This window comes from Rhinichthys klamathensis, unplaced genomic scaffold (genome assembly GCF_029890125.1).
Source record: "Rhinichthys klamathensis goyatoka isolate OS25496 unplaced genomic scaffold, OSU_Roscu_1.1 h1tg000046l_1, whole genome shotgun sequence".
Classification (NCBI taxonomy): domain Eukaryota; kingdom Metazoa; phylum Chordata; class Actinopteri; order Cypriniformes; family Leuciscidae; genus Rhinichthys; species Rhinichthys klamathensis.
In genome coordinates, this window is record NW_026606593.1 from 1,547,826 (window position 1) to 1,572,039 (window position 24,214).

A 24,214-nucleotide genomic window follows, 5' to 3' on the forward strand; every position below is an offset into this window, starting at 1 on the left:
ATAATGTTTTTAAATAGTAGGTAGTACATTCAAAGAAGGTTTTTGATTACATAGATGTGCGTCAATTGCACAATGCTGAGCTCCAAAGTCTTGTTCCACAATTGCAGTTTTACAAGAGTAGTACTGCTGTTTTTGAGTAGTACTGTCTTTCTAATAAACTGCATGTACATTGTAGGCTCCCGCCACCACAAAAAAAACCCTTTTAAACAATGCAAGTGTGAATCAAATCCACAATACTCTTTTAGAAGAAAGATATTTCTTGGAAATCATTTCAAAGTTCAAGTTGAAATGACAAATGTCTTGAAATATGTACAAGAATCCTTTAAGCAAGTGGCAATTAAAGATGGTGACATTATTGGCCTCAAACCACTGATTTTCTGGAAAGTCTCAGATGACCCAGATGGGACTCGAACCCACAATCCTCAGCTCCGAAGGCTGATGCCTTATCCATTAGGCCACTGGGCCACAATTTCTAGATAGCGGAATGGGTATTTCTGCACAAGAATATTACAGTCAAAGCATTAAATAATGTTTTTAAATAGTAGGTAGTACATTCAAAGAAGGTTTTTGATTACCTAGATGTGCGTCAATTGCACAATGCTGAGCTCCAAAGTCTTGTTCCACAATTGCAGTTTTACTAGAGTTGTATTCCTGTATTTAAGTAGTACTGTCTTTCAAATAAACTGCATGTACATTGTAGGCTCCCGCCACCAAAAAAAAAAAACCCTTTTAAACATTGCAAGTGTGCATTGTGGATTTGATTCTGGAAAGTCTCAGATGACCCAGATGGGACTCGAACCCACAATCCTCAGCTCCGAAGGCTGATGCCTTCTCCATTAGGCTACTGGGCCACAATTTCTGGATAGCGGAATGGGTATTTCTGCAAAAAAAATATTACATTTCTGCACAAGAATATTAGAGTCAAAGCAGTAAATAATTTAGATTTTCCGCAAGGTCTCAGATGACCCAGATGGGACTCGAACCCACAATCCTCAGCTCCAATGCTGATGCCTTATCCATTAGGCCACTGGGCCACAATTTCTAGATAGCAGAATGGGTATTTCTGCACAAGAATATTACAGTCAAAGCATTAAATAATGTTTTTAAATAGTAGGTAGTACATTCAAAGAAGGTTTTTGATTACCTAGATGTGCGTCAATTGCACAATACTCTTTTAGAAGAAAGATATTTCTTGGAAATCATTTTAAAGTTCAAGCTGAAATGACAAATGTCTTGAAATATGTACAAGAATCCTTTAAGCAAGTGGCAATTAAAGACTGTGACATTATTGGCCTCAAACCACTTATTTTCTGGAAAGTCTCAGATGACCCAGATGGGACTCGAACCCACAATCCTCAGCTCCGAAAGCTGATGCCTTATCCATTAGGCCACTGGGCCACAATTTCTGGATAGCGGAATGGGTATTTCTGCAAAAAAATATTACATTTCTGCACAAGAATATTACAGTCAAAGCAGTAAATAGTATATTTACTGCTTTATAAATTTTAAATAGTAGGTAGTACATTCAAAGAAGGTTTTTGATTACCTAGATGTGCGTCATTTGCACAATGCTGAGCTCCAAAGGCTTGTTCCACAATTGCAGTTTTACTAGAGTTGTATTCCTGTTTTTCAGTAGTACTGTCTTTCAAATAAACGGCATGTACATTGTAGGCTCCCGCCACCAAAAAAAAAAAACCCTTTTAAACAATGCAAGTGTGCATTGTGTATTTGATTCACACTTGCATTGTTTAAAAGGTTTTTCGCGGTGGCGGGCGCCTACAATGTACATGCAGTTTATTAGAAAGACAGTACTACTCAAAGCATTAAATAATGTTACAGTCAAAGCATTAAATAATGTTTTTAAATAGTAGGTAGTACATTCAAAGAAGGTTTTTGATTACCTAGATGTGCGTCAATTGCACAATGCTGAGCTCCAAAGTCTTGTTCCACAATTGCAGTTTTACTAGAGTTGTATTCCTATATTTCAGTAGTACTGTCTTTCTAATAAACTGCATGTACATTGTAGGCTCCCGCCACCACAAAAAAAAAAACCCTTTTAAACAATGCAAGTGTGAATCAAATCCACAATACTCTTTTAGAAGAAAGATATTTCTTGGAAATCATTTCAAAGTTCAAGTTGAAATGACAAATGTCTTGAAATATGTACAAGAATCCTTTAAGCAAGTGGCAATTAAAGACTGTGACATGATTGGCCTCAAACCACTGATTTTCTGGAAAGTCTCAGATGACCCAGATGGGACTCGAACCCACAATCCTCAGCTCCGAAGGCTGATGCCTTATCCATTAGGCCACTGGGCCACAATTTCTAGATAGCGGAATGGGTATTTCTGCACAAGAATATTACAGTCAAAGCATTAAATAATGTTTTTAAATAGTAGGTAGTACATTCAAAGAAGGTTTTTAATTACCTAGATGTGCGTCAATTGCACAATGCTGAGCTCCAAAGTCTTGTTCCACAATTGCAGTTTTACTAGAGTTGTATTCCTGTATTTCAGTAGTACTGTCTTTCAAATAAACGGCATGTACATTGTAGGCTCCCGCCACCAAAAAAAAAAAACCCTTTTAAACAATGCAAGTGTGCATTGTGGATTTGATTCACACTTGCATTGTTTAAAAGGTTTTTCGCGGTGGCGGGCGCCTACAATGTACATGCAGTTTATTAGAAAGACAGTACTACTCAAAGCATTAAATAATGTTACAGTCAAAGCATTAAATAATGTTTTTAAATAGTAGGTAGTACATTCAAAGAAGGTTTTTGATTACCTAGATGTGCGTCAATTGCACAATGCTGAGCTCCAAAGTCTTGTTCCACAATTGCAGTTTTACAAGAGTAGTACTGCTGTTTTTGAGTAGTACTGTCTTTCTAATAAACTGCATGTACATTGTAGGCACCCGCCACCACGAAAAACCTTTTAAACAATGCAAGTGTGAATCAAATCCACAATACTCTTTTAGAAGAAAGATATTTCTTGGAAATCATTTCAAAGTTCAAGCTGACATGACAAATGTCTTGAAATATGTACAAGAATCCTTTAAGCAAGTGGCAATTAAAGACTGTGACTTATTGGCCTCACACCACTGATTTTTTGAAAGGTCTCAGATGACCCAGATGGGACTTGAACCCACAATCCTCAGCTCCGAAGGCTGATGCCTTATCCATTAGGCCACTGGGCCACAATTTCTGGAAAGCGGAATGGGTATTTCTGCAAAAAAAATATTACATTTCTGCACAAGAATATTAGAGTCAAAGCAGTAAATAATTTAGATTTTCTGCAAGGTCTCAGATGACCCAGATGGGACTCGAACCCACAATCCTCAGCTCCAATGCTGATGCCTTATCCATTAGGCCACTGGGCCACAATTTCTAGATAGCGGAATGGGTATTTCTGCACAAGAATATTACAGTCAAAGCATTAAATAATGTTTTTAAATAGTAGGTAGTACATTCAAAGAAGGTTTTTGATTACCTAGATGTGCGTCAATTGCACAATACTCTTTTAGAAGAAAGATATTTCTTGGAAATCATTTTAAAGTTCAAGCTGAAATGACAAATGTCTTGAAATATGTACAAGAATCCTTTAAGCAAGTGGCAATTAAAGACTGTGACATTATTGGCCTCAAACCACTTATTTTCTGGAAAGTCTCAGATGACCCAGATGGGACTCGAACCCACAATCCTCAGCTCCGAAGGCTGATGCCTTATCCATTAGGCCACTGGGCCACAATTTCTGAATAGCGGAATGGGTATTTCTGCAAAAAAATATTACATTTCTGCACAAGAATATTACAGTCAAAGCAGTAAATAATTTAGATTTTCCGCAAGGTCTCAGATGACCCAGATGGGACTTGAACCCACAATCCTCAGCTCCAATGCTGATGCCTTATCCATTAGGCCACTGGGCCACAATTTCTAGATAGCGGAATGGGTATTTCTGCACAAGAATATTACAGTCAAAGCATTAAATAATGTTTTTAAATAGTAGGTAGTACATTCAAAGAAGGTTTTTGATTACCTAGATGTGCGTCAATTGCACAATGCTGAGCTCCAAAGTCTTGTTCCACAATTGCAGTTTTACTAGAGTTGTATTCCTATATTTCAGTAGTACTGTCTTTCTAATAAACTGCATGTACATTGTAGGCTCCCGCCACCACAAAAAAAAAAACCCTTTTAAACAATGCAAGTGTGAATCAAATCCACAATACTCTTTTAGAAGAAAGATATTTCTTGGAAATCATTTCAAAGTTCAAGTTGAAATGACAAATGTCTTGAAATATGTACAAGAATCCTTTAAGCAAGTGGCAATTAAAGATGGTGACATTATTGGCCTCAAACCACTGATTTTCTGGAAAGTCTCAGATGACCCAGATGGGACTCAAACCCACAATCCTCAGCTCCGAAGGCTGATGCCTTATCCATTAGGCCACTGGGCCACAATTTCTAGATAGCGGAATGGGTATTTCTGCACAAGAATATTACAGTCAAAGCATTAAATAATGTTTTTAAATAGTAGGTAGTACATTCAAAGAAGGTTTTTGATTACCTAGATGTGCGTCAATTGCACAATGCTGAGCTCCAAAGTCTTGTTCCACAATTGCAGTTTTACTAGAGTAGTACTGCTGTTTTTGAGTAGTACTGTCTTTCTAATAAACTGCATGTACATTGTAGGCACCCGCCACCACGAAAAACCTTTTAAACAATGCAAGTGTGAATCAAATTCACAATACTCTTTTAGAAGAAGGATATTTCTTGGAAATCATTTCAAAGTTCAAGCTGAAATGACAAATGTCTTGAAATATGTACAAGAATCCTTTAAGCAAGTGGCAATTAAAGACTGTGACTTAATGGCCCCACACCACTGATTTTCTGAAAGGTCTCAGATGACCCAGATGGGACTCAAACCCACAATCCTCAGCTCCAATGCTGATGCCTTATCCATTAGGCCACTGGGCCACAATTTCTAGATAGCGGAATGGGTATTTCTGCACAAAAATATTACAGTCAAAGCATTAAATAATGTTTTTAAATAGTAGGTAGTACATTCAAAGAAGGTTTTTGATTACATAGATGTGCGTCAATTGCACAATGCTGAGCTCCAAAGTCTTGTTCCACAATTGCAGTTTTACAAGAGTAGTACTGCTGTTTTTGAGTAGTACTGTCTTTCTAATAAACTGCATGTACATTGTAGGCTCCCGCCACCACAAAAAAAACCCTTTTAAACAATGCAAGTGTGAATCAAATCCACAATACTCTTTTAGAAGAAAGATATTTCTTGGAAATCATTTCAAAGTTCAAGTTGAAATGACAAATGTCTTGAAATATGTACAAGAATCCTTTAAGCAAGTGGCAATTAAAGATGGTGACATTATTGGCCTCAAACCACTGATTTTCTGGAAAGTCTCAGATGACCCAGATGGGACTCGAACCCACAATCCTCAGCTCCGAAGGCTGATGCCTTATCCATTAGGCCACTGGGCCACAATTTCTAGATAGCGGAATGGGTATTTCTGCACAAGAATATTACAGTCAAAGCATTAAATAATGTTTTTAAATAGTAGGTAGTACATTCAAAGAAGGTTTTTGATTACCTAGATGTGCGTCAATTGCACAATGCTGAGCTCCAAAGTCTTGTTCCACAATTGCAGTTTTACTAGAGTTGTATTCCTGTATTTAAGTAGTACTGTCTTTCAAATAAACTGCATGTACATTGTAGGCTCCCGCCACCAAAAAAAAAAAACCCTTTTAAACATTGCAAGTGTGCATTGTGGATTTGATTCTGGAAAGTCTCAGATGACCCAGATGGGACTCGAACCCACAATCCTCAGCTCCGAAGGCTGATGCCTTCTCCATTAGGCTACTGGGCCACAATTTCTGGATAGCGGAATGGGTATTTCTGCAAAAAAAATATTACATTTCTGCACAAGAATATTAGAGTCAAAGCAGTAAATAATTTAGATTTTCCGCAAGGTCTCAGATGACCCAGATGGGACTCGAACCCACAATCCTCAGCTCCAATGCTGATGCCTTATCCATTAGGCCACTGGGCCACAATTTCTAGATAGCAGAATGGGTATTTCTGCACAAGAATATTACAGTCAAAGCATTAAATAATGTTTTTAAATAGTAGGTAGTACATTCAAAGAAGGTTTTTGATTACCTAGATGTGCGTCAATTGCACAATACTCTTTTAGAAGAAAGATATTTCTTGGAAATCATTTTAAAGTTCAAGCTGAAATGACAAATGTCTTGAAATATGTACAAGAATCCTTTAAGCAAGTGGCAATTAAAGACTGTGACATTATTGGCCTCAAACCACTTATTTTCTGGAAAGTCTCAGATGACCCAGATGGGACTCGAACCCACAATCCTCAGCTCCGAAAGCTGATGCCTTATCCATTAGGCCACTGGGCCACAATTTCTGGATAGCGGAATGGGTATTTCTGCAAAAAAATATTACATTTCTGCACAAGAATATTACAGTCAAAGCAGTAAATAGTATATTTACTGCTTTATAAATTTTAAATAGTAGGTAGTACATTCAAAGAAGGTTTTTGATTACCTAGATGTGCGTCATTTGCACAATGCTGAGCTCCAAAGGCTTGTTCCACAATTGCAGTTTTACTAGAGTTGTATTCCTGTTTTTCAGTAGTACTGTCTTTCAAATAAACGGCATGTACATTGTAGGCTCCCGCCACCAAAAAAAAAAAACCCTTTTAAACAATGCAAGTGTGCATTGTGTATTTGATTCACACTTGCATTGTTTAAAAGGTTTTTCGCGGTGGCGGGCGCCTACAATGTACATGCAGTTTATTAGAAAGACAGTACTACTCAAAGCATTAAATAATGTTACAGTCAAAGCATTAAATAATGTTTTTAAATAGTAGGTAGTACATTCAAAGAAGGTTTTTGATTACCTAGATGTGCGTCAATTGCACAATGCTGAGCTCCAAAGTCTTGTTCCACAATTGCAGTTTTACTAGAGTTGTATTCCTATATTTCAGTAGTACTGTCTTTCTAATAAACTGCATGTACATTGTAGGCTCCCGCCACCACAAAAAAAAAAACCCTTTTAAACAATGCAAGTGTGAATCAAATCCACAATACTCTTTTAGAAGAAAGATATTTCTTGGAAATCATTTCAAAGTTCAAGTTGAAATGACAAATGTCTTGAAATATGTACAAGAATCCTTTAAGCAAGTGGCAATTAAAGACTGTGACATGATTGGCCTCAAACCACTGATTTTCTGGAAAGTCTCAGATGACCCAGATGGGACTCGAACCCACAATCCTCAGCTCCGAAGGCTGATGCCTTATCCATTAGGCCACTGGGCCACAATTTCTAGATAGCGGAATGGGTATTTCTGCACAAGAATATTACAGTCAAAGCATTAAATAATGTTTTTAAATAGTAGGTAGTACATTCAAAGAAGGTTTTTAATTACCTAGATGTGCGTCAATTGCACAATGCTGAGCTCCAAAGTCTTGTTCCACAATTGCAGTTTTACTAGAGTTGTATTCCTGTATTTCAGTAGTACTGTCTTTCAAATAAACGGCATGTACATTGTAGGCTCCCGCCACCAAAAAAAAAAAACCCTTTTAAACAATGCAAGTGTGCATTGTGGATTTGATTCACACTTGCATTGTTTAAAAGGTTTTTCGCGGTGGCGGGCGCCTACAATGTACATGCAGTTTATTAGAAAGACAGTACTACTCAAAGCATTAAATAATGTTACAGTCAAAGCATTAAATAATGTTTTTAAATAGTAGGTAGTACATTCAAAGAAGGTTTTTGATTACCTAGATGTGCGTCAATTGCACAATGCTGAGCTCCAAAGTCTTGTTCCACAATTGCAGTTTTACAAGAGTAGTACTGCTGTTTTTGAGTAGTACTGTCTTTCTAATAAACTGCATGTACATTGTAGGCACCCGCCACCACGAAAAACCTTTTAAACAATGCAAGTGTGAATCAAATCCACAATACTCTTTTAGAAGAAAGATATTTCTTGGAAATCATTTCAAAGTTCAAGCTGACATGACAAATGTCTTGAAATATGTACAAGAATCCTTTAAGCAAGTGGCAATTAAAGACTGTGACTTATTGGCCTCACACCACTGATTTTTTGAAAGGTCTCAGATGACCCAGATGGGACTTGAACCCACAATCCTCAGCTCCGAAGGCTGATGCCTTATCCATTAGGCCACTGGGCCACAATTTCTGGAAAGCGGAATGGGTATTTCTGCAAAAAAAATATTACATTTCTGCACAAGAATATTAGAGTCAAAGCAGTAAATAATTTAGATTTTCTGCAAGGTCTCAGATGACCCAGATGGGACTCGAACCCACAATCCTCAGCTCCAATGCTGATGCCTTATCCATTAGGCCACTGGGCCACAATTTCTAGATAGCGGAATGGGTATTTCTGCACAAGAATATTACAGTCAAAGCATTAAATAATGTTTTTAAATAGTAGGTAGTACATTCAAAGAAGGTTTTTGATTACCTAGATGTGCGTCAATTGCACAATGCTGAGCTCCAAAGTCTTGTTCCACAATTGCAGTTTTACTAGAGTTGTATTCCTATATTTCAGTAGTACTGTCTTTCTAATAAACTGCATGTACATTGTAGGCTCCCGCCACCACAAAAAAAAAAACCCTTTTAAACAATGCAAGTGTGAATCAAATCCACAATACTCTTTTAGAAGAAAGATATTTCTTGGAAATCATTTCAAAGTTCAAGTTGAAATGACAAATGTCTTGAAATATGTACAAGAATCCTTTAAGCAAGTGGCAATTAAAGATGGTGACATTATTGGCCTCAAACCACTGATTTTCTGGAAAGTCTCAGATGACCCAGATGGGACTCGAACCCACAATCCTCAGCTCCGAAGGCTGATGCCTTATCCATTAGGCCACTGGGCCACAATTTCTAGATAGCGGAATGGGTATTTCTGCACAAGAATATTACAGTCAAAGCATTAAATAATGTTTTTAAATAGTAGGTAGTACATTCAAAGAAGGTTTTTTGATTACCTAGATGTGCGTCAATTGCACAATGCTGAGCTCCAAAGTCTTGTTCCACAATTGCAGTTTTACTAGAGTAGTACTGCTGTTTTTGAGTAGTACTGTCTTTCTAATAAACTGCATGTACATTGTAGGCACCCGCCACCACGAAAAACCTTTTAAACAATGCAAGTGTGAATCAAATTCACAATACTCTTTTAGAAGAAGGATATTTCTTGGAAATCATTTCAAAGTTCAAGCTGAAATGACAAATGTCTTGAAATATGTACAAGAATCCTTTAAGCAAGTGGCAATTAAAGACTGTGACTTAATGGCCCCACACCACTGATTTTCTGAAAGGTCTCAGATGACCCAGATGGGACTCAAACCCACAATCCTCAGCTCCAATGCTGATGCCTTATCCATTAGGCCACTGGGCCACAATTTCTAGATAGCGGAATGGGTATTTCTGCACAAAAATATTACAGTCAAAGCATTAAATAATGTTTTTAAATAGTAGGTAGTACATTCAAAGAAGGTTTTTGATTACATAGATGTGCGTCAATTGCACAATGCTGAGCTCCAAAGTCTTGTTCCACAATTGCAGTTTTACAAGAGTAGTACTGCTGTTTTTGAGTAGTACTGTCTTTCTAATAAACTGCATGTACATTGTAGGCTCCCGCCACCACAAAAAAAAACCCTTTTAAACAATGCAAGTGTGAATCAAATCCACAATACTCTTTTAGAAGAAAGATATTTCTTGGAAATCATTTCAAAGTTCAAGTTGAAATGACAAATGTCTTGAAATATGTACAAGAATCCTTTAAGCAAGTGGCAATTAAAGATGGTGACATTATTGGCCTCAAACCACTGATTTTCTGGAAAGTCTCAGATGACCCAGATGGGACTCGAACCCACAATCCTCAGCTCCGAAGGCTGATGCCTTATCCATTAGGCCACTGGGCCACAATTTCTAGATAGCGGAATGGGTATTTCTGCACAAGAATATTACATTTCTGCACAAGAATATTACAGTCAAAGCAGTAAATAATTTAGATTTTCCGCAAGGTCTCAGATGACCCAGATGGGACTTGAACCCACAATCCTCAGCTCCAATGCTGATGCCTTATCCATTAGGCCACAATTTCTAGATAGTGGAATGGGTATTTCTGCACAAGAATATTACAGTCAAAGCATTAAATAATGTTTTTAAATAGTAGGTAGTACATTCAAAGAAGGTTTTTGATTACATAGATGTGCGTCAATTGCACAATGCTGAGCTCCAAAGTCTTGTTCCACAATTGCAGTTTTACTAGAGTTGTATTCCTATATTTCAGTAGTATTGTCTTTCTAATAAACTGCATGTACATTGTAGGCACCCGCCACCACGAAAAACCTTTAAAAACAATGCAAGTGTGAATCAAATTCACATTACTCTTTTAGAAGAAAGATATTTCTTGGAAATCATTTCAAAGTTCAAGCTGAAATGACAAATGTCTTGAAATATGTACAAGAATCCTTTAAGCAAGTGGCAATTAAAGACTGTGACATTATTAGCTCACACCACTGATTTTCTGCAAGGTCTCAGATGACCCAGATTGGACTTGAACCCACAATCCTCAGCTCCAATGCTGATGCCTTATCCATTAGGCCACTGGGCCACAATTCCTAGATAGTGGAATGGGTATTTCTGCACAAGAATATTACAGTCAAAGCATTAAATATTGTTTTTAAATAGTAAGTAGTACATTCAAAGAAGGTTTTTGATTACCTAGATGTGCGTCAATTGCACAATGCTGAGCTCCAAAGTCTTGTTCCACAATTGCAGTTTTACTAGAGTTGTATTCCTGTATTTCAGTAGTACTGTCTTTCTAATAAACTGCATGTACATTGTAGGCTCCCGCCACCACAAAAAAAAAACCCTTTTAAACAATGCAAGTGTGAATCAAATCCACAATACTCTTTTAGAAGAAAGATATTTCTTGGAAATCATTTCAAAGTTCAAGTTGAAATGACAAATGTCTTGAAATATGTACAAGAATCCTTTAAGCAAGTGGCAATTAAAGATGGTGACATTATTGGCCTCAAACCACTGATTTTCTGGAAAGTCTCAGATGACCCAGATGGGACTCGAACCCACAATCCTCAGCTCCGAAGGCTGATGCCTTATCCATTAGGCCACTGGGCCACAATTTCTAGATAGCGGAATGGGTATTTCTGCACAAGAATATTACAGTCAAAGCATTAAATAATGTTTTTAAATAGTAGGTAGTACATTCAAAGAAGGTTTTTAATTACCTAGATGTGCGTCAATTGCACAATGCTGAGCTCCAAAGTCTTGTTCCACAATTGCAGTTTTACTAGAGTTGTATTCCTGTATTTCAGTAGTACTGTCTTTCAAATAAACTGCATGTACATTGTAGGCTCCCGCCACCAAAAAAAAAAAACCCTTTTAAACATTGCAAGTGTGCATTGTGGATTTGATTCACACTTGCATTGTTTAAAAGGTTTTTCGTGGTGGCGGGCGCCTACAATGTACATGCAGTTTATTAGAAAGACAGTACTACTCAAAGCATTAAATAATGTTACAGTCAAAGCATTAAATAATGTTTTTAAATAGTAGGTAGTACATTAAAAGAAGGTTTTTGATTACCTAGATGTGCGTCAATTGCACACTGCTGAGCTCCAAAGTCTTGTTCCACAATTGCAGTTTTACAAGAGTAGTACTGCTGTTTTTGAGTAGTACTGTCTTTCTAATAAACTGCATGTACATTGTAGGCTCCCGCCACCACGAAAAACCTTTTAAACAATGCAAGTGTGAATCAAATCCACAATACTCTTTTAGAAGAAAGATATTTCTTGGAAATCATTTCAAAGTTCAAGCTGAAATGACAAACGTCTTGAAATATGTACAAGAATCCTTTAAGCAAGTGGCAATTAAAGACTGTGACTTATTGTCCTCAGCCACTGATTTTCTGGAAAGTCTCAGATGACCCAGATGGGACTCAAACCCATAATCCTCAGCTCCGAAGGCTGATGCCTTATCCATTAGGCCACTGGGCCACAATTTCTGGAGAGCGGAATGGGTATTTCTGCAAAAAAAATATTACATTTCTGCACAAGAATATTACAGTCAAAGCAGTAAATAATTTAGATTTGCTGCAAGGTCTCAGATGACCCAGATGGGACTCGAACCCACAATCCTCAGCTCCAATGCTGATACCTTATCCATTAGGCCACTGGGCCACAATTTCTATATAGTGGAATGGGTATTTCTGCATAAGAATATTACAGTCAAAGCATTAAATAATGTTTTTAAATAGTAGGTAGTACATTCAAAGAAGGTTTTTGATTACCTAGATGCGCGTCAATTGCACAATGCTGAGCTCCAAAGTCTTGTTCCACAATTGCAGTTTTACAAGAGTAGTACTGCTGTTTTTGAGTAGTACTGTCTTTCTAATAAACTGCATGTACATTGTAGGCACCCGCCACCACGAAAAACCTTTTAAACAATGCAAGTGTGAATCAAATCCACAATACTCTTTTAGAAGAAAGATATTTCTTGGAAATCATTTCAAAGTTCAAGCTGAAATGACAAATGTCTTGAAATATGTACAAGAATCCTTTAAAGGAACACTCCGACTTTTTGGGACTTTAGCCTATTCACCTTATCCCCCAGAGTTAGATAAGTCCATACATACCTTTTTCATCTCCGTGCGTGCTATAAGTCTTTATATTTTAACCGTATAAATACTGGGAACTATATTCTCTGAAGGCGAAGCACTGCTACTTGGGCGGAGTGATAACCGCAGCACCTGAGACGAGCCATGGTGAGGAGCAGAGAGCGCGTCTCAGGTGCTGCGGTTATCACTCCGCCCAAGTAGCAGTGCTTCGCCTTCAGAGAATATAGTTCCCAGTATTTACGGTTAAAATATGTCTGTGTCTCATGTGACTTTGTTTTTTGTACACTCTGTGACTATACAAATCACAACATGTAAATAGGAAAATGTTTGCTTTATTTTGTCACTTATTTGGATTAGTATGCTAGCTGCAACCATTTACATCCAGTCTTTGTGCTAAGCTAGGCTAGCAGTGGGTGCGTCAAACAGACTTATAGCACGCACGGAGATGAAAAAGGTATGTATGGACTTATCTAACTCTGGGGGATAAGGTGAATAGGCTAAATTCCCAAAAAGTCGGAGTGTTCCTTTAAATGTTCTATTAATGATAAGAATATTTGTTTATAACTTAGAGAGAGAACCTTGATAGAACGTTAGCCAAAGTTCTGAGAAGTCCAGGTTAGCTGAGAGTATGAACGCTTGTTTGAGTTTATATCGCACAATTCTGACTTTATTTCTCGCAATTCCAAGTTCTGAACTCAGAATTCTGAGGGGGGAAACAGAAATTCAATTCAATGCCATTTATTTTGGATGTATCATTAATGTGGAGTTAAATTGAATATGACTTTTGATAAGATGAATCAGAGTAGGGGAAATAGCTTTAATTAAATTGTTTAAAATGCACAGGAAAACTATGGATTTCCATACATTGTTCGTATGTTAACATATTTCCATAATTATCAAACCTATTCATAAGATGATTAATATCCCTGTTAAACCAATTCCTTAAAAAATAAGGATTTATTGGTCACGTTGTAACCAACAGTTTAATAACACTTTGGTCTTTTTTTAATCTAGAGGAGAAGTTTAAACTTTGACATCCATGCTCTTGTTTTCCTCATAGTAATGACAGTGAATTAAATTGTATGCAAACCGGAAATTGTAATGCGTGCGCACGAGAAACATATCGCGTGCGCACGCGATAGTCTTTATTTTTTATTTTTTTGCAAAGGTCCCTTTAGGGGCTCCGTAGTTTAATGATATGGTTAGGACTACATTTTCAGACAGGAATGTTGTTCCAGGATCAACAAAATATGTGCAAAATGATGCAAAATCAGGACGTGATTGGGGAATAGTTTCTAAATGCACTTTCTTCATGCTTCTGTAATCTCAGAGAACTGATGTAAAAATCATTCATGTAAATATGTATTATATTTAAGGGGTCCTATTATGCTTATGTGTGTAATGTTGCTTGCTGTTTGAGCAAAAAAAGATCTGCAAGATTACACAGCTTAAAGTCCACTCCAAAGGGAGATATTTTATTTAACAGAATTCACTTTCCAAGAACTAGGCTACAACAAACGGCTCATTTGAACTACAAGGCATTTTTTCCAGGCTTTATGTAGTCACAATGTTACTCATTTAAATAATCCCTGTCCAAGGAATACGCAAAAAAGGGGGCAGAGGCCTGGCTGAGAGAAGATAGTGGTGTTGCTATGTCAAAGAGATGTTGTTTTTTTCCACCCCTTTTCCAAAACTCATTTATTTGACCTTAGGCTGATAAACAGAGTGGTTAAAACACTGTTCCTGAACATTACAACCCCAGCGTGTATCTGTGCGCTGCACATTTTACAGAGAACACCTTCCAGAACCCAAGAGTACAATGCAGGCTACGCACAAAAGCTTCTCCTGAAATGGTCCCACTTTGTTGGGACAATCTGTTGTTTTTGAATCACAACTAGTAAGAATGTCTTTTTATTTGTAGTTGCGTTTTCTATTAACAGTCCCAATTTTTGTTTTGTTTTTATGTTGTTGCTATGATGTAAACAACTGAAGCGTCCTGTGAAATCCGTGCTTGCAAAGTCTGTGCATGAAATGTTCTTGTTTGTTAACACTCTTAAGTCTTGAATCAGGCTTGAATTTTTTTGAAATTTACGCCATCCTTAATATATATATCTGAGCAGATGAAACTCGCAGTTATGGAGGGGTGTGACATTTCCCAAACACGCACTGGTGCCAATTACAACACTGAGCCAGTGAACCAATCACAGCACATTTCAGAATGTGCTCATTTGGAACTGTTCGGTGCGTTCGAGCCAGACTGGGGAGAGAGGTGCTATTATGTAAAATATGTGACAAATGTGAATCGTCCTTGTCCTTTTTTGAACAATCAAGCATGGAAGCATATTCTAGTACACCCTAAAAACAAAACCATGACTTTGTAAAAGGGCATACTAGGACCTCTTTAACATTATTTATATAATCTATGATATAGCTGCACTTAATTTACTCTAACTTAAAGCTGCAGTCCGTAGCTTTTTTAAGTTAAAAATAATCCAAAATAATTATATTAAAAAAAACTTATTCTGCCAGTGGTCAAAACTATCTGCTTGCCATAGCTAGATTCAAAACGGTTAGCTTGTAATAATGATTTTAATTCCAGTGGTACTGGTGGGTTTCCGCCAGTGGAAAATTTTTGAATTTTCCACCAAAATTCTTATGTTGGTCAAACTTTCAAAAAGTGAATCTGTGATTCTGTATGACAGTATCCACACAGCGCGGTGACTGACAGCACCACTCGCCTCAAAACACTGTGTTCATCCGCGCTGTTTCATGCCGATTTACAACCCACGTAAAGATGATAATTCCGCGAATCACTGCAGTTACAGATTTCGAACAGAGAGATGGCGACAAAGAGGAAAAGCTACGGACTGCAGCTTTAACTTAAAACATGTGCGGTTGTGATATGAAAGTTTCACAAAAACTGTGCGCTATATAGCCTGGTTTCCATTACAGAATTGCACAAATCTTTAGTGATATTTTCTAAATGTTGATAAATAAAAAACGATTGCCAAAGGACGGCGTTTCCATTAACCGATGTTATGTAACTAAAACGTTTTTTTTTTCTTCCTCTCCCGAGATAAGTCATTCCAAAAATCATGGCTACAGATGTTGACTATAGGTTCACGTATATCACAGCCACCGCACTAGCCATTATTTTTAATCGAAGGAGACGTAGGCATGTTATCCAAGCATTAATGGCAAGGGACCTAATACTTGGGAGTGGCCACACTGTAAAAAATTATCGTGATTTTGACGGTAAAAGACTGTAAAAATGCTGCAGTGAAAAGCTGTTAACTGGTTAACAGAAAGTTTCCTTACTATATACGGTAAATAACTGTGATATATATAATGGTACATTTAATGTAATTTTACTGTAAAATACCGTTACATTTACAGTTTTTGGAAGTGAAAAAGAACAAGTCATTGTATAATTTACAGTGAAAAAATCTAAATTGACATTCCCACAATTCCCTGCGTGACACTTCACATTTGATGCATTTTGTTTTTAAATAACTGTGTCTTCATAATCTTCTTAGTTTTTGTCTAATCAGTTATGTACATTAGGGTTTTATGTTACATTTAATGTTGTTAAATTAATGCTTATTGCATTTTTTACATTTCAACATGTTAAAATGATGGTGTTTAATGTTTGTGCGAATGAGACTGTGCAGCTTCTATATATTAGTATTAAATCTTTTGTGGAAGAGCTGCAAATGATGAGCTGTGATTGACCATTTGACTCTAATCTCTGCTGTGATTGTTGGCTGTCAGTGTATTACAATGGAAAAAAAAGATATTAATACTTCAAAAGATGAGTAAATTAACATTATATCAGATAATGAAATACGGTTTATTGCTGTAAAATTATATACGGTTAAAAGTCTGTAAAACCTAAAACGTAGCTACCGTATTTTTAACAGGAAAACTCTGGTACACAGCTGCCAGGGTTTTCCTGAAAATTACTTTTTTTTTTTTTTTTACAGTGCACGTATGAGGTGCTTCTGGGAAGTTACACGCGATTTTACAGAGAAACTGTGGATTCAGAATATACAGATGAACAGATCAACCTTTTTAGAGTTGTGCAATATGGGCCCATTGTAGTGCCTGTTGTCTCGTCTTCTGTCCAAACATACCACGCTATCTTTAAAGAATGATCATGTGAATTGTACACCAGGTGACTTGTGAATGCAAAAAACTGTTTTCTCAGATCCATCAGTTGTCCTGGGCCTTTAATTTTTTAATGGAATTGTGTGTCCAGTGCCATGCCAGATGCCAGTCTTTATCCTGCATTACTCTCTGCATCACTGCGGGCCAACCCTACCCGAGCTGATGGGACACCAGCTGTGACCCACCACAGATCTGGGGCAGAAAGGAACCAGTTTAGAAAGATACAAATCTTGTCGTAGCTTTTTAAGTTATAAAACAACAAGAATAATATTAAACAATGGAATATTTTGAATAATACTAAAAATATAATTACCATTGGCCCAAGACACTGTAATAGGATCAAATAAAAAAATGTATTAACAAAAAAAAAAATGGATTCAATTGGGTTCAGTCTCTCTCTCTATTTTCACATCTTTGAAAAGAAATTGTTCTTGTTTGGAAGGAGTTTCATTTCATTGTTTCTCAGTTTGATGAAAGGCATGATCAGCCTCTTTATCTTTTCCCCCACCTCGTCCCAACAGGAATCACTTCAAACAACAGATGGGTTTTGGGGCTTTTCCACAAATACACTCTCTGTGTCCGTGTCCATCTGGGTACACTTGAGTGCTCACAATCAATAAACTACTATTTCAAACTGTGACCTACAGAGAATCTCCAAACTTCTGTGCTTTAGTTGACAAGCAGTGGCAAAAGAAGCAGGTGGACCGAGGAACAAGGATTTTCACTTTGTTTGGTATCAATTAATGTGACTTGAAAAGCAGAGAATTGCCATGTTGATTTGACTATTTGTATTCATAACAAGCAGAGAATTGTGACTGTGTATGTGAAGTTTTAGCTCAAAATACCCCACATATATTTTTATATATAGCATGTTAAAATTGTCACTTTTTGAGGGTGAGCAAAAAAACAGAATTTTTGATTCTGTCCCTTTAAATGCAAATGAGCTGCTGCTCCCAGCACAGAGGGCGGAGCTACAATAGCTCATTCTTAGCAGCTTCTATTACCTCACACAGACATGCACTGAAAATTTCAACAACTTTTAGCCTTTTGTGTTCAAACGGGAGTCAGCCAAAGATGGAGAGACTCAAGAATAAGTGACAACATGTCGACAACATTTCTGAATGTTTAGTTGATGAATTTATGTAGCTAACGTGTAGTTATCTTGATTAGCATATTCTGTCTTGATCATAAATCGTGTTCTGGGAGCGGGGTTTATGTAAATTCGAGGGTTAGTGATGTCACTAACCCAGGAGGAAGCTTGTGTAGTCCTTACCAGCCAATTTGTTGTAGTCCTTAAAAAGCTATTTCTTTCAAAGAAAATATCTCCCTTTGCTTTGAACTTTGAGCGTCGTAACTTTGCAGATCTTGTTTATGCTCAAACAGCAACATTACACTATAGTTAGAAAAGTGAAATCATAATCAGCCAGCCAATCATTGCTTAGATATCCAAATCCCTGCAGTACACCGACTCTTCGCCACAAGGAAAAGTGCACACGTCTGCCTAGACCCTGATGTGGCGCTAAGCACTTTTACACGTCAAAGACCGTTTTTATCAATATGAATGTTGGCATCAATTTTGGCGGATGCACATTCCAAGTTCAAATCTGTGCGTATGCAAGTTTTATAAATGAGGCCCTGGAGAAAGAGCCCAGCGTGATCATGCCATATTCCTGCGGCAGGAGGCCTGAGGACTGCACATGAGGCCTGAGCAATAAACTGTAAGAGAGACGGGGAGGACAGCTGATCGCCCTTGCAGTGCCGTCTAACATCTGTCCCTCCAGATGTGTGTTGGTGGAAGACTGGAGTAAGAACTGACAAATCTGCTGTCTGCCGTCCATGAGGATGAGATGCTCTGTTCAGGGACTCATTATTCCATTTCAGTTCGTCAAATGTCTGTGAAATTTGGTCAGTTTATGTCTCTTTTATAGCAAAAATATGCCAGCAGATTACAGGCGGACAAGAACTCACTCCACATACGCATCCATTTATCTTTTTTTCTCTCAGAAGAAATCAAGGGGACAAGTAAAAAAAAAAGGTTTGCCTTGGAGACAGGTAAAAGTGTGTGATAGTGAGATAGAAAGGCAAAAAAAGAGAGGTGTGTGTGTGTGTGTGTGGCTCATTTATTTATAGTATCAGTAAATGGGGCCTGTCAGTATCCCCTCTAGACTCTGATTGAGATGATCAAACATATTTTGATGATGAACTTCTAATAAACAAGATTCAATAGCCTTTAATCAAAGCATATTTCACGGCTCCTTGTTTGCAGTGTGTGTGTGTGTGTTGTGTGCAGTGCATTTGAAAGACCACATCATTCCTTAGGCCTACTCTGCTTGAAAATCCCCTGAAATCTGCAGTGTGTAAAATAACATATTAAGTGATTTCTAACTAGTTCAAGCTGGTTATAATTTGTCCAAGGTCAAGGCATAAACAATAGACATGGGATTCAAGACCTTCCAGCTGGTAAAACGAAATAAAATGATAAATTAGCCTGTAAGGCCTGTAAAGGCTGATGGCAAATCTGTAGGCTATAAAGTAGTTTTGTTTCCATGAATTTTGTTTGCAAACAGCATGGCTATAAAACACATGTGGTACGTTAGTAAATTATTCAAAAGCATTTTTTTATATGTTTGTTTGTATGATTTCTCTCTCCCTCTCTCTCGGAACAAACACTAACGGAGTTTATGCTTAACTGCCATCTAGCGGTCAAAGGCGACATGACAGTACCGGGGTGAGATCTGAGATGTCACACTTTACTCCTCGAGTCAATAATTATTAGGGTCGTTTTATTTTTGAAAGTCAGTTTAGGTATAGACACATGCCTCAAAGGTTTGACTATATATATATTTTATACGAATATTTTTCTTCATTGCCCAGAAAAAAATACAGTGCATGGAAATGCATAAATTGGAGGTAAATGTCTGATTAGTGATAAAAATACTTCTTTTGATCTGCACTTTAAATAAAATAAATGATATGTTATTATAAGATAAATGAAAAATGAATATATTACCTGATAAAACTAAACAAATAGACTTAAATCTAGTCCTGAATTGATTTGACCTCTTACTTTTCTGCCTTTATTGATTGTTTTTTTGTATTTATTTGTTTTACTTTATTTTTATTCATTTTCATTTAAAACAATTATCTAAGTGGTTATGCAGCAGACACACGTTCTCTGTTCTTATGTTATTACTGATTGTGTACTTGTCTTCAATAATTCCTTGAGAACTTATATGGAGAATTGTGAAATTTCACTAATATCGAAAATGTTGGTATCAAAAAATCCTTATTTCCAATAAAACATCTATTTTATATAAGTAGTTCATGCATTAACGAACAATGAGCAATATTTGTTACACTATTTATTCATATTTAACGTTAGTTAATAAAAATGAATCGTCCATTGTTTGTTCATGTTCGCTCAGGTCCATTAAATAATATACAATTTTTGATTTGAATAATTAGTAAATGTTTAGAAGTATGTTTCATCGTTAGTCCATGTAAACTAAGTAGTCAACTAATGTTAACAAACCGCATTGTAAAGTGTTCCCATGTGTGTGTTATTTGAAGTTATCGCAGAGACAGTAGCTGATTTCAGGTCATGTACTCTCTTTGTGGGGACAGTCACAAGAATTTTTTTATTATAATTTTTTTCTGCAAAAAGCAGGTTAGTTCCAGCCCTGGCACCACATCCTCGAAGAAATGATGAATCATACTACATAAATCATAGTACACAAAATGTCATCCATATTATTATTACCATTGCCCAAAATTTTATTGCATAATTATGACAAATAAGTCAATTTCCAAACATTTTTCTCCTTCAAATATTTATTGTTCATTTTACATTTATCACAAGGGACAGTCAAACATGACTGAAATATGTTAATATATATATAGATGTTGATGTGTAAAGACGCATTTTATTAAGACACAGTGGAAAAGCAAAAGACATTTTTGTAAGACCCTATTTTAAAACACTAAATCCTAGTTATACAGTACTTGGTAGATATATGCACAACATTGCAGAATTATTTTCCACCATGTTAATACCCTTATGTGTTTCATAAAATGAAGTATGTTTTAAATATATTTTAAATACATTATATAAGAATCACATAAAATAACGTTTGTGATTGCACAGACATCCACACAAAATCCATTGCAATACCGTTATCTCTGTCCTTAAAGGGATAGTTCACATCAACATGATTATTTACTCTTTCCAAACCTGTTAGCATTTCTTCTGTGGAACACACACACAAAAAGACATTTTGAAAAATAGATCTTAGTGTTTTTTTTGTTGTTGTTGTTGCCAATACTGTACAATGAAAGTCAATGAGATCCAAAACAACATTGTATGGACAAAAACAGTTGAAATATTGAAATAAGTTAAATTAAATTATGAATCAATCTGCCCTGTATTCATAATTTGTGTGAAAAGGAATAAAAGCTGTGATCTGTATATATAGGTATGTTTTTGTAGTGTTGCAGAGGCACGTTTCTCCAATGAGCCCATGTTGGAATTAGCATTGTTTCGGGTAAACTATCCCTTTAAGCCACTACTTGCCCTATTGCATACTATGTGTATTGTAAATAAAACAATGTCTATAATTTAAAAACTAAATGGTTTGAAACTGTATGCAAATGATAAACACCCAGTACAATATAGATCCATATCTAAGATAAAAATAATCCGTAGCCTCTAAGGCACTCTCAAATGGAAAGAAGGCAAAGGTGTCACATGTAAATGGTAAACCGTTTGAATGACCAGACATGGGGAAAAGAAAGAGAAACTAATAAAGGTTTTGGGTGCGTGTCAATTTGAGTCTTCAAATATCTTCCTCCAGATGTGCTCACCTCAACTGTAAGAAATGGACAGAAAGCTTTAGTTGATGATGCGTGATAAAAACGAATCACAAGCCTGTTAACTAGTTTCCTTTGATGACTCACGTACACAATAACTTTTTCAGAAATAACCCATTAGATTAGATTAAGACTTTAGTTAATACAGGTTTGGTACCAGAAATGGGCATTAGACAAGACTTTCTGTTTTGAATATTGAACATGTTTTAGATACCACACAAAAGAGACGGGATCTGGTAAAGAGAATGGTTTCAATATTCCTGGCGTGGAGATTCAATCCAACATTTTCTATAAACCAACAGTCCGATAACTGTTTAAAAGAAAACTGCTGTTATTACCTCTGAAGGGAAAAGTTCCTAAGTATACCTTAGGTGTCCAACATCAGTCTGTTTCTAATCAATTTCAGAGTAACAAAGTTGTGTTTGTGTGTTACTATAGCGTCTGCCCTGGCTCTCAGTAGTATTGAAACTATTAGTTGCTACATATTGCAGTGGCAAGATGATTGATAAAGTAATAACTACAGAACTATTTACTGGTATCAAATCAGATTAGCGTTGACACCAAGGTGCCACTGTAACGAAATAATCAATGTTATTCACTTCACCTGTCTGTGGTGTTCATGTTGTGGCGTGTATAGAATATTAATTAACAAATTAGAATGCCTGTCAACGAATCAACAGTGCTATGGTATAATAGGCTGTAAAAAAAAAAATAGGAAACACTTTAGTTTAGGGTCCAATTCTCACTATTAACTAGTTTTGTATTAGCATGCATATGACTTGGATATTGGCGGTTTATTAGTACTTATAAAGCACATATTAATGCCTTAATCAGCATGACCATATTCTACATCCATTAATCCTAATACCTAAACTTAACAGCTACCTTACTGAAGGGGGTGGATTATCCACTGCTGCTTCAATGTATATCTAATGAGTATGGAAGCTTGTTTCCACCACTGAATAAAAAAAAGAAAAGAAATAATTGCGACTTTTTATCTCACAAACGAGATATGAAGTCGCAATTCTGAGAAATAAAGTCGCAATTCTGAGAAATAAAGTCGCAATTGCGAGATATAATGTCGCAATTGCGAGATATAATGTCGCAATTCTGAGAAATAAAGTCGCAATTGCGAGATACAAAGTCGCAATTCTGAGAAATAAAGTCGCAATTCTGAGAAATAAAGTCGCAATTGCGAGATATAATGTCGCAATTCTGAGAAATAAAGTCGCAATTGCGAGATATAAAGTCGCAATTCTGAGAAATAAAGTCGCAATTGCGAGATACAAAGTCGCAATTATGAGAAATAAAGTCGCAATTGCGAGATACAAAGTCGCAATTATGAGAAAAAAGACAGAATTGCGACTTTTTATCTCACAATTCTGACTTTTTTTCTCACAATTGCGAGTTTACATCTCGCAACTCTGACTTTATAACACATAATTGCGAGTTTATGTCTCGAAATTCTGACATCTTTTCTCAGAATTGTGAGATATAAACTCGCAATTGCTAGACTAACTTTTTTCCCCTCAGAATAGTTTATATCTCACAATTCTGACTTTACAACACGCAATTTTGACTTTATATCACGCAATTCTGACTTTATATCAATCAATTCTGACTTTATATCTCGCAATTCTGACTTTATAACACGCAATTGCGACTTTATTTCACGCAATTCTGACGTTATAACCTGCAATTGCGACTTTATATCAATAAATTCTGACTTTATATCTCGCAATTCTGACTTTATAACACGCAATTGCGATTTTATATCACGCAATTCTGACTTTATATCTCGCAATTGTGAGAAAAAAAGTCAGAATTGTGAGATAAAAAGTCGCAATTACCTTTTTTATTTTTCATTCTGTGGCGGAAACAAGCTTCCATAAATGAGTGATTATAATCAAGATACTAATATTTTTCCTTCTAAATATCACATGAGTTGAATGACTTCCCTAGGCTTATGAGATTTTACTTTGTTATAAAAGTTACCAGTGTGATTATGACTGAAATATACTTTTCATGTATTCTCTAATGTCTGTATTTGATATCTGAATAGAAATGAAATATGGACTTGTTTTGTTGAGAAAGGTCTTCAACATGTGTCAATACAGACATCTGTTTTTCTAGGGTACCCTGACAACTACAGTATGGTCATTGAAGTCTATAGTTTAAGGGACCATTTCTTATTAAAGCCTTACTTTCCAGTTAGACTAAAGTGTCCTCTCCTTGAGAGAAAGAACGCATTATGTTTTGAGAGGAATGGCCAAATCCAACCTTGAAAAAGCTGTGTGTCGGTGTGTGTGTTAGTCTTCTTGGTTACTGGTTAAGGAACCACTGGCATTATTGGAGATTGACTGACTTGTTCTGGACAGGCTGGCGCCCAGCAACCCAAATCTGCGACCTGGAAGGTCACGGCGTGCCTAACTTCAGGGTCCGGGTGTCAGCTGCATAATCTATGGAGATATGCCTCAGT

General features: G+C 36.6%; 1 protein-coding gene and 16 non-coding genes across 17 annotated transcripts in view; all 17 read right to left on the reverse strand.

The window, feature by feature from the left end:
• Positions 1–392: 392 nt before the first annotated feature.
• trnar-ucg (transfer RNA arginine (anticodon UCG)) lies at positions 393–465 on the reverse strand. The gene has a single exon. It is a non-coding gene; the product is annotated as a tRNA-Arg (tRNA).
• Positions 466–778: 313 nt separating this feature from the next.
• Positions 779–851, reverse strand: trnar-ucg (transfer RNA arginine (anticodon UCG)). The gene has a single exon. It is a non-coding gene; the product is annotated as a tRNA-Arg (tRNA).
• Positions 852–1,325: 474 nt separating this feature from the next.
• trnar-ucg (transfer RNA arginine (anticodon UCG)) lies at positions 1,326–1,398 on the reverse strand. Its single transcript has one exon. It is a non-coding gene; the product is annotated as a tRNA-Arg (tRNA).
• An 848-nt stretch (positions 1,399–2,246) lies between these two features.
• Positions 2,247–2,319, reverse strand: trnar-ucg (transfer RNA arginine (anticodon UCG)). Its single transcript has one exon. It is a non-coding gene; the product is annotated as a tRNA-Arg (tRNA).
• Positions 2,320–3,122: 803 nt separating this feature from the next.
• On the reverse strand, positions 3,123–3,195 carry trnar-ucg (transfer RNA arginine (anticodon UCG)). Its single transcript has one exon. It is a non-coding gene; the product is annotated as a tRNA-Arg (tRNA).
• A 474-nt stretch (positions 3,196–3,669) lies between these two features.
• On the reverse strand, positions 3,670–3,742 carry trnar-ucg (transfer RNA arginine (anticodon UCG)). Its single transcript has one exon. It is a non-coding gene; the product is annotated as a tRNA-Arg (tRNA).
• Positions 3,743–4,379: 637 nt separating this feature from the next.
• On the reverse strand, positions 4,380–4,452 carry trnar-ucg (transfer RNA arginine (anticodon UCG)). The gene has a single exon. It is a non-coding gene; the product is annotated as a tRNA-Arg (tRNA).
• A 972-nt stretch (positions 4,453–5,424) lies between these two features.
• Positions 5,425–5,497, reverse strand: trnar-ucg (transfer RNA arginine (anticodon UCG)). Its single transcript has one exon. It is a non-coding gene; the product is annotated as a tRNA-Arg (tRNA).
• A 313-nt stretch (positions 5,498–5,810) lies between these two features.
• Positions 5,811–5,883, reverse strand: trnar-ucg (transfer RNA arginine (anticodon UCG)). The gene has a single exon. It is a non-coding gene; the product is annotated as a tRNA-Arg (tRNA).
• Positions 5,884–6,357: 474 nt separating this feature from the next.
• On the reverse strand, positions 6,358–6,430 carry trnar-ucg (transfer RNA arginine (anticodon UCG)). The gene has a single exon. It is a non-coding gene; the product is annotated as a tRNA-Arg (tRNA).
• Positions 6,431–7,278: 848 nt separating this feature from the next.
• On the reverse strand, positions 7,279–7,351 carry trnar-ucg (transfer RNA arginine (anticodon UCG)). The gene has a single exon. It is a non-coding gene; the product is annotated as a tRNA-Arg (tRNA).
• An 803-nt stretch (positions 7,352–8,154) lies between these two features.
• trnar-ucg (transfer RNA arginine (anticodon UCG)) lies at positions 8,155–8,227 on the reverse strand. The gene has a single exon. It is a non-coding gene; the product is annotated as a tRNA-Arg (tRNA).
• Positions 8,228–8,865: 638 nt separating this feature from the next.
• trnar-ucg (transfer RNA arginine (anticodon UCG)) lies at positions 8,866–8,938 on the reverse strand. Its single transcript has one exon. It is a non-coding gene; the product is annotated as a tRNA-Arg (tRNA).
• Positions 8,939–9,912: 974 nt separating this feature from the next.
• Positions 9,913–9,985, reverse strand: trnar-ucg (transfer RNA arginine (anticodon UCG)). The gene has a single exon. It is a non-coding gene; the product is annotated as a tRNA-Arg (tRNA).
• Positions 9,986–11,134: 1,149 nt separating this feature from the next.
• On the reverse strand, positions 11,135–11,207 carry trnar-ucg (transfer RNA arginine (anticodon UCG)). The gene has a single exon. It is a non-coding gene; the product is annotated as a tRNA-Arg (tRNA).
• Positions 11,208–12,009: 802 nt separating this feature from the next.
• Positions 12,010–12,082, reverse strand: trnar-ucg (transfer RNA arginine (anticodon UCG)). Its single transcript has one exon. It is a non-coding gene; the product is annotated as a tRNA-Arg (tRNA).
• A 9,281-nt stretch (positions 12,083–21,363) lies between these two features.
• The window catches only part of hip1rb (huntingtin interacting protein 1 related b), a 39,883-nt gene continuing 37,032 nt past the window's right edge, over positions 21,364–24,214 (reverse strand). Inside the window, exon 32 of the mRNA XM_056247343.1 lies at positions 21,364–21,734. Coding sequence (XP_056103318.1) covers positions 21,726–21,734 — 9 coding nt within the window. The 3' untranslated portion in view covers positions 21,364–21,725. The remainder of the gene's footprint in view (positions 21,735–24,214) is intronic.